This window comes from Syngnathoides biaculeatus, chromosome 11 (genome assembly GCF_019802595.1).
Source record: "Syngnathoides biaculeatus isolate LvHL_M chromosome 11, ASM1980259v1, whole genome shotgun sequence".
Lineage (NCBI taxonomy): Eukaryota > Metazoa > Chordata > Actinopteri > Syngnathiformes > Syngnathidae > Syngnathoides > Syngnathoides biaculeatus.
In genome coordinates, this window is record NC_084650.1 from 25,011,207 (window position 1) to 25,021,082 (window position 9,876).

The window sequence follows — 9,876 nt, forward strand, 5'->3', positions numbered from 1 at the left end:
TCATTGTCAATTTTACTTGCCATACCAAGTGAGTGGCATAAATCAAGGAAAGACTCTCTCAATTGTTGCCTCCAAGACCAGAGTAGAATCGCATCAGTCTTAACACTAGACTGACTGTGGCCCTCAGAGTATTGACTGTAGTGATGACTTAAAAAAAAAAATCCTCCCTTTGACACTTTGCATTTTTGTGTCTCTCTGGCCGCTGTAGGACCTCTTCCTGGCTGAGTTGCTTCAGACCCATAAGGACCAGATTGTGTGCTATCATGAGCACGACTCCCTGTTGGACCACAAGGAGGAGGAAGCCTTGAGCGAGGAAGATCGCAAAGCAGCCTGGGCTGAATATGAAGCAGAGAAGAAGGTAAGTCTGGCTTGTACTGCATCATTAAACTCATATCTAAAGTAGGCTAAATTTGCTGATGTATTTTTTTAGGGTTGGGCATTGTTTGAATTTCAGCAATTCAGGTTCATTTCGATACCATTTCCAAAGGATTCCTGATTACGATTCTTTTAGTTGGCTGGGTAAAAAATGTTAAATTCATGGTTTAAGTAAAGTTTTATTAGGAAGTGTCATTTTCTTAGCAGGCTGCAGCCTAAACTAAAATGAACATTTGATTTGCTGTTCCTTATGACCAGTATTGATATCAAGCCTATGAACTGTGCGGCACCAACCCAGTTAGTTATTATTTATTACCTATTGTTTCAGCTAAAGGTTAAATATAGCATTTTAAAGGTAGTTTAATATGTCATATAGGTTTGTATGGCCAAGTTTTAACTGGAATTGCTGTTTCAAGCATGCATGCCACAATTTGGAATGAAAAATAAGTTCACACAACACCGGTAAAAATGAATTTAAAATGGAAAAAAAAAAAATAAGACTAATCGATGGAACCGAACGCTGTGTAAGTTGCTGATTCCTTTACTTACAGACCAAGGACAGACAAGGTTAGTGTTTATGATACTGTGAGGTGTTTCCGTGAGTTTTTCTGAATTCATTGTAATGTAAAGTTGCTAGTTTGACCTTTAGTGAACTTTTAGCCCGGTTTCTGACGTTTTCTGTTATGGTAAACTAAGCTATATTTTTGTTTCTGTCAACTTCTCCATTTTAATGTGCATTCTTTTTTGTTGGTTTTTGGTCCTTCATTGTTTTGGGTAGTTTGTTCTTTGTCGTCACTGGACTGTAGGCATCGAAACTGAGAAGTGTTTTTTTTTTTGTTTTGTTTTTTTTGTTTTTTACGATTCCGGGAGAGCCGACATGTTAGTCCCGGTTTTGATCAGGTCTCGATTCTTGGTACCCAATTCTTTTTGTCTCCCCCCCCCCCCCCCCCCAAGGATCTATGTATTTCGAATCAACTGCAATTAATCCAAGCCACTGGAGTGCTTTTAAAGGGAGTCTAACATGTTCTACATTTTTCCCATCACAGCAATTAGTGACACACACAAGAGTAGCATTTAGTGGAATTTAATGCCATGTTGAGGGACACTTAAGGTCTATGTATTCCAACATTTGTGCGAGATGACAATTTTACCACATGTGCCAAGCCACTCTTAGGGCCCACGTCTATCCACGAGAGGCTTGTCTAATGTTCACATTTACCTTCTGTGGCTGGTGCTTGCACCTACTCTCCTATTACCTTCTCTCCTGTCTTTTTGTAGGTCAAATCAAAGGGCAATTAGTGTGTTTATTTGGAATATGCGTGCGTGTGTGTGAAGGGTTGATCGTGCAACCGAGTGGGAGTTGGTCTCCGTTCTCCTCATGTAATCCTAGATTCTAATTCACTCTAATGATTATTTTTCCAACACACTCGCCGTCTTCTACCCCCTGTGTGCCGTAAGCGGCTTTTCCCTGAGCTTGTCTGCCTGTCAGAAGAACACAAGGTTTTCCACTTGCAGGGGAAACAATGCTGCGAAGGTCCACTGACAATATTTCACTTGTTTCTACATCTTTGTGAAGTATCGTGAAAATATTTCGTTTGAATTTCCTGTAAAGTGAAAATAAAAGTCTTGTAAATATGACACCACAGAGTTAACAACCCTTTCATATTTAAATGATTACAACAAGTTGATAAAATGAGGCTTCAACTTTTTGAAAAATAAAGCTCTGCCAGCTTTTGAACACTAGGGAGACACATCCGGTAAATGTAATCAATTCCGGCTCACCATAAACTGTCACTCACATACCAGAAATGCCTACTCATTCCTACGTTTGAGCAGTGAAAATATATCGGCTTGTAGCCTCTGGTGGCCTGAATAACACAAAATACATGTACTTAAGTTGTATATTATGGCAACCTGCGTGCATTTTAGGGGTGGAGGCTAAGCTATTTGTCTAGCTAGCTAATGTTATACTGTATTTGTAGGAATGCAAAGTTATTATAACGGTTACGTTTACAATTGTGGAGGCTAGCCGTTGATGATTGGGTCAGTTCTTATAAAGATGGGTAAGGTTGGGAATTGAGAATTGATTAGAAGCATGACTAACATTCCAATTTCTAAAAATAAAAAAAACAGTTAAATTAAATATCAAAAGTGTAATTCCCAGTTTCAGTGCCAAAGTTCGCAAAACCGCCGACCTGAAGAAGAATACAGTCCAAGTGAATGAAGAACGAGTGTGTCTAAACTCATAAATAAAAGACTAGTTGGCTCAGCGGAACATAACATCAACATTGTAGCTTATTGATAACATACCCTTTGGTCTGGACAAAGAAGTAATCATCATGGAAATCAGTTGAGTAATAAGCAAGTTCCAACATAATTTCAGTGTCCATGCATTGCCTTCTACGGGAACGATGACCTCCGCAACATGGCGGCCAGATAGGCACCAATGTTAGCCTGGCTGCCACAGGATGCTCATACATCCAGTGTTTGTGTTTGTGTGCACACCTCTCTCTGGCCACATCCAGAGATCCTTTTCTCATCCATCTTCCAACACACACTCAGCTCACGCAATTGCACAAACACGCATGCACACGCACTGATGGCCAAATTACAGGGCACAGGAAAAGTACCTGCAGAAGAATTTCAATTACACACAAACATCAGTATGCTGTTGCTCTTTACTGGGGTACGACTGTATGCTTTGTACACACACACACTTCACCCTGTCAGGTTTTCTTACCTAATATGCAAGCAAATAAAATAATCTTTCTGCTTTTGAACTGTCACATGTTTGTTAATCACGGTCTTTGCTCTCCCAGGGTTTGACCATGAGGACGAACTACCAGGCACACCCTCAAATGGGCGCTTCTATGTTATTCTCACACTACAACTTGGGGGCTTTGGCCACCATGACAAACCAGCAGCTGGAGGTAAGTAATGAGCCCCACATGCCCCTCTCCTGCCTCCCACTCGTCGTCCTCCTCCTTTTTCCCCCCACGGCATGTCGCACCACATTCCTCAGTTCCCGCCGCTAATTGTGACAACAGCCATGCAGCCGGCAAACCAGCTCAGCCCCCGGATCGCCGCCCGTCACGTCGTAATGCCTCATGTCTGGGCCAACAGATATTTATACGCGCTGACACATCTGAGTAAAGTAGCGAGAAGATCACCGAGGAGAGTAGATGGGTGAAAATATTTAGCCTGGCTTCAATTATTATAATCATGGTGCCATACACAAAAAAAAGTTCCTAAGCGATATGATCACTCATTGATGACGTGAGGCACAATATAGCTCTTAAAAGTTTCATGTCTCCTTCCAAACACCTCCTTCAATTGAACGCTTAGGCACATAAAAGTTCCACCCATGTGAGGATTCTTAAAGTCCCTGTAACAATCTAGGTCTAATCAAAACTGTTAAATTATTTGATGGTTTCGATTGAAATTCCTTTGGACCTACTTGCAGTTGAGCCTCTAGACCAGCGTTTCCCAAACCAAGTTGTGTGAAACTGAGTCCAGGCAATACTCCATATAACCAATGGAAACACTGTGTATTGGTGGATTTTTAGTTATTACTAAGTTGCTAAAACATGAGTGGGGAGAGACAGGGAGTGAGGGGGGGTCATAACAATGGTCAATTATATATTTTAAAGCAATCGTCATGGCAGAGGAGAAAATGAAATGATTCTACACCAGGGGTGTCCAAAGCATTTTAGTCATGGACTATATTGTAGTCATGCAGGGAAACCATATAAATATATATTCGACTTGTGATATTGATACATCATTAGTTTTGAAATCAAAAGTCAAGGAAAATATTTCTTCAACTGTTGTTGAAAGTATATTAAAATGAGGGTTGTGAACAAGAAAACAATTTTCAGTGAAGATATGGATTTGAACAAAAAACAAAATACACGACATTACTAATGCTGTGACTTTTGTACTGTTACACATTCCATGTTGTCATTTTAATAACAAGTGCACAAGGATGTTGTATGCTGATAGGACAAATGTTGTTGTTGCAAATGTCTTTGATTGTTTGGAAGGTTAAAAAAAAAAAAAGCGCCTGCCTGTTCTGTGGCACGCAGCGGTTACGTTTCAACAATGTGCAGTGAATTAAGTGACTTGTTGCTGGAAGTGCTGCGAGTGGATGATACAGTAAATCTTCTGGGCTCTCACAACCAAATGAGCTCATAATAACTTCAGAGCTCGATAATCCTCTGTGGTTTTGTCGCTATAAACAACGCTTGATGACATTAATCGTTTCAATCCATGTTATTTGCACAATCCGAACGATGCAACAGTTGAAGCGGTCCCGCCACTGCATCATTTTGGCTGAGCGAGGGGGGAGCAGCCGAGGACCCGACTGCTCGTGATGCTAAGAGGATGAAGGCGTTGTTTCAACACTTTCTCCATTTTTGTTTGCGGACAGGAGCTTATCAACCAAGGGCGAATGAAGGTCATCGAGGCAACAAATTCATTGAAGAATTTACAACGAGACTCCCTGGAAGATACCATTGCCATACTTGTGAGTGCCGTAGAACGGACATTTTCTTTGAATTTATGATCGTCCCGACCCTTTATCTTTTTCTTGTAATGCTTTGTATCAATCAATACAGGTGATTATTTTTTATTTTATTTTTTTTACATTAACCTGTTAATTGTCCACTCCGTCCTCCACAGTGGAAAGAGAATCCCGCTCTTACTGAGAACCAGGTCCAATCTTTGGCTCTGGGCCGACTGGCCACTGTGGAGTTGGAGGCCAAACGCAGGGAAGCTATTTACAGAGAAACCGTCACCATGCAGCAGTCGGTAAGATCTTGACCTCCTGTGGTGCATTTTGAAATTTTGGACAACATTGTGCTGATGCTGTTTTATCTATGCGCTATGAAACCTGGCATCATGACCATTTAACAACAGCAACATGACAGGTAGCCAGCATTTTGGTGACCCCCACACCCCCAACTCCTCCCAAAGTATAATTCAAAATACATATCCATTTGTTCAGCTCCGAGGGGGCCAATTCTTGTACTGTGGGCGAAAACTAGTTTGGAGGAGTTTGGGTTTATTCCTTTATTTCAATTGCTGCTGAGAATGAATTAACAAGTTAGTAAGATTTAGGGGCGCATTGCTTTTTTTTTCTTAAATGAATTCATTTAAAAACTGTGTTTTCAGTTCCCTTGAGTTATGTTTGTCTGATATTAACATTTGTTTGATGATCTTAAACATTTAAGTTTGGAAACATGAAAATTTGAGAAGCGGGCCAGTACTTTTAATCTAAATATATACAGTCGTCTTCTTTCGGCTTGTCCCTTTCGGGGTCGCCACAGCGTGTCATCACAGATGAACGCACATATATGTTTGGCACAATTTTTACGCCGGATGCCCTTCCTGACGCAACCCTTCTCAGGGAGTGGAGGCCCCAGTGGGATACGAACCTACAACCCCTGGTTTACCAAACCAGTGCTCTAACCACTGAGCTACGGGGCCTCAATCTAAATATATACAGTATTCCCCCATTATTTGCAGGGGTGTAAGGAAGGTAATGCCCGTGAATAACAAAAATCTCCAAACAATAGATGCAGTATTAACACACACTGGTTACACTGCCAGCATGTATTTTAGCGAGGATCTAAGCTACCTAATGATGGCACTTGCGAGGAACAAATGAAATTTCACATCTGTACGAAGAAGCTTCCATTGGCCCACGCACAACCTGTCGAGGCAGGTCATTACTGACGATGTTGTACACACTCACGGTGTCACATCGAAACTAAAAATTATCACACCGCAGCAGAGAGCCAGCTTAGTGCTAAATGAGCATAACCAGCAAATAATAAAACAAATAAAAGTGACTCCAAAAGTAATTGACACAAAACACGCACTTTCAATGCTATTTACCTCCTCGCAGCATGCTTTGCGGCACTCTTTAGTGCCGGCAGTGCCGCATGGCATGCTGAGAGGAGTTTGTATAACATTGCTTCATTATTTTCCTTTGAAATTGATCCGACTTCGCTTACGCCACGTTCAACAAATGTGATGAGTAAAGTAAAATACATCTTCATTACAATTGCATGATGTAAGTTTACTGATGAATCATTTAAAGCCAAATGGAGTGTGCTAAAATGGTTTTGTGCATTCTCATTCTAAGTTGACCACATTGTCGGTCAAGGCATCGACTGATTGCTGATTGGTGTTTTGCTTTTCTTGTTAGCTGATGATGTACGTACAGAAGGTGGTGAACAACAGGAAGGTCCAAGAGCAGCAACTCGCCTTGGCCAACCAGACCAACCTTCTAAATATGGCCCTGCAGAATGGCATGCTGGGCGGTAACAGGCTCACCCAAATGGAGCTGCTGGGCATTTACCAGCAGCTGCACGGAATGAACCCCCACGCCGCCATGGGCAAGAATCCCGGGCCCTCCAAGGGCCTGTAGGTCACACCAGCTTTCTAGTACCGGGTGGGCCCAGTCCAAACCAGGGTCTGTCTTCTATATCGATCTCTTTCTCTGTGTCTTGACCGATGGAGATGAGACAACGAGAAGAAAGTGGAAGTTCAATTCCTCTCCACTGGAGTTGCAATTCCGTCGCCGACCAGGAGCTGGCAGAACCTTATGTAAAAAAAAAAAAAAGACTGTTTGAAAGGGGTCTATTTGAAAAACTCATCATAAATACAAAGTGTATATACCGCCTTAATGTTATTCGAGTTCTATATCTTCATTTTTCATGTATTTAAAGTCAAATCTGTCTTAGCTTGCAATACTTTAAAGTGTTGCATTGTATCCCCCTTAAAAAAGGGTTTCATCAATGTTTAAACTGTTTTTTATACGCTTTTAAAACCCCAATGGGACCAGTGTGGTTGGTGACAGCCTGTGGATTCCTCCACCAATCAGTCGTTTGCTGCTGACAAGTCTGGCTTCTTTTGGGAAATGAATAAAATTAAATGGCATGTCCATTAAAAAAAAAAAAAAAAACGAAAAAAAAACAATAATGGCCTTCCTATTGGACGTCAGTTGTTTCTATCAACACGGGTCCATTATTGGAATGCTTGTGTTGTTCAAAACTGCCTGCTGGTCCCCGTGACCTTTTTTTTTTTTTAATTATTATTTTGTGTGTATATCGTCATTCTCACTGTTAGCGTGGTGTCTAGCATAGCACTGTGTGTCCTCATTGTTTTATGTTCCACTCGTATTGGTCCCTCGGTGAGTGGGTTGGTGACTCTTTGGAGGACCGTGAGTGCCAAAGTGTGGTAAATGCATCATTAAATGAATAAATGTCATGAAGTTTTTATTTCAATATTTATCGATTTGAATTTTGGCGCTACTGTTGCCATTTGGTCATGGCAAAATTGCATTTGTCATTCTTGCCCGTCAAACTCGGGGGGGGGCTAGTGGTGTGTCAGCTCCAATCAAATTGCGTGTTACTGCGTGAGCACGTCAGTGAGTTAACGCGTGCAATGCCAGCCTTGTCACTGTATGTAGCTCAGCAAAAACCACGGCTTTAATGGTCAATACTTGAGCCAGTACGTTTCATGTGTTCTGATTGTCGTGTTTGAAACTCCAAACCCTTGAGCAATTTCGCTCTCCACGCCTCACCTGACACGACCGTCAAGAGCGGGAACGGTAAATGAATGAAGAACATCCCTCCACTTTGCAAGCCATATCGTTGGTACTGTATTTTTCGCTAGGTTTGAACTGCCTGTTGTTAACTAGCACACAAAACATACTGGCCCAAGTATTTACCTCAAATCGACTTATGAAACGTCCGCGATTAATTCCCAGGCGTTCGTGGAGGATCAGGCAATTTGGGTTGGAGCTGAATCAGCACGAGCTGAGCCCTCTGACTTGAGTCCGCTGGGCGAGAATGACATTATTTCACGATGCACAGGGGAATAGGAGGACCAAAATGAAATCAAGATATATTACAAATTGAACACGTTTTCTTATTTCATTTTGTCACTCTTGGTCCTCCATTGCGAGTGACAGGCACTCACAAAGCACAACCAGTATGCCCACGGTCCAGTGTGTGTGTGTGTGTGTGTGTGTGTGTGTGTGTGTGTGTGTGTTGTGTGTGTGTGTGTGTGTTCAGGCTAGCTTTGTCACAGCTCAGTTGCACCTGGTGGCTTTTTGGGGGTGGGGGGCAAGGGGACATTTAAAAAAAAAAAAAAAAAAGTTTTTTATTTTTATTTTCTGCTCCAAACTACCGTCGCTGTTAATGAGGGTTTTTGTGGCGCAAGAGAAGCCTGTCGTCTCTTGATGGCTCCTGTGTTTGCACAAGGTGTACTTCATTTACTTGTAGACTGTTTTTGCCCTCTGAAGATTGTTCTTCCGTAAGCAAATGCACCACAATTTGCTAACCTGCTATTATCTTGAGTATTTAATATAACGTTTAATAAAGTGACCAAAAGGCTGAAGCAAATCCTGTCTTTGAGTCTTAATAATACACAAAGATTTTTTTTTTTTAAAGTTGAAGTTCTAAATAAAAAGGAAATATTTGGATTTTGGTGAGTAAAAGAAATGTGGCGGCACAATGATAGTTATTGGTTCGTACATATGCCTCGCTTTTCTGAGGACTGGGATTCAAATCCCGGCCAACCTCCCCATGTAGAGTTAGCGGGGTTCTCCCAGTCCCTACCTGGGTTTTTCTATGGGTACTCCGGTTTCCTCCCACAGTCCCAAACCACACATGGTAGGTTGATTGGCCAGGGGAGTGCTGGAGCCAATCGCAAGGCACATGGAGACAAACAGCCGCACTCACAATCACATCTAGGGGCAATTTAGAGTGTCCAATTAATATTGCATGTTTTTGGGATGTGGGAGGAAACAAGAGTGAACGGAGAAAACCCACACAGGCACGTGGAGAACATGCAAAGTCCACACAGGTGGGGCCGGATTCAAATCCCAGTCCTCAGAACTGTGAGGCCCAGTTGGTTCACCGTGTCGCCTTTAGCATTAGATTTACTAGTGTTTAAATTTGACACTGAAGTACAATGTTACTAGTTGAGCCCGTGTTCTCTATCATTCATTTTCTAAATTAATTCCTCCTTTTAGCAGATTCATTTTTCAATCACGGCTTCCGGATAGTTGTCTTTTAAATACGTCTACCAGTCCTCAACCCTCTTTTTCTTTCATCCCCCCCACCTGTATTGTTTTCATTTCTGCATCTGCCAGGGTTTTTCCCTTCACGTCTTATTTTTCAGCCCTCCCCCCCCCCATCCCCCAGCGCAGGAGTGTGCATGTCTGTTGGGGTGGGGGGGTATCTTGCTCTCGCTGCTCACAGATATCTGCCAGTGGAGGAGCATTACAACTATTGCAGATGTTGAAATGTTGATCCCGTCCCCCAGATTAGCAAGCGGCACTGCGGGTTTTGCAGCACATCCCCACCGCAGCAGCTGTTTGTCTATTGTGCGTAGACGACACCATAGTTGAGTCCCTGGGGGGTCAGAGGGGGGGGGACCCCAAGAGCCCAAATCCACACTGATGTGTAAAGCCAATTAGGAGTTTGG

The 9,876-nt window shown here is 42.3% G+C and overlaps 1 protein-coding gene across 3 annotated transcripts in view; it reads left to right on the plus strand.

Annotated features, from left to right (window-relative positions):
• atrx (ATRX chromatin remodeler) overlaps positions 1–8,781 on the plus strand; it is a 46,447-nt gene extending 37,666 nt beyond the window's left edge. For all 3 annotated transcript variants that reach the window (XM_061834644.1, XM_061834643.1, XM_061834645.1), the window contains exons 30-34: positions 209–358; positions 3,195–3,305; positions 4,805–4,900; positions 5,056–5,184; positions 6,587–8,781. In XM_061834644.1, coding sequence (XP_061690628.1) covers positions 209–358; positions 3,195–3,305; positions 4,805–4,900; positions 5,056–5,184; positions 6,587–6,808 — 708 coding nt within the window. In that variant the 3' untranslated portion in view covers positions 6,809–8,781. The remainder of the gene's footprint in view (positions 1–208; positions 359–3,194; positions 3,306–4,804; positions 4,901–5,055; positions 5,185–6,586) is intronic.
• Positions 8,782–9,876: the final 1,095 nt, after the last annotated feature.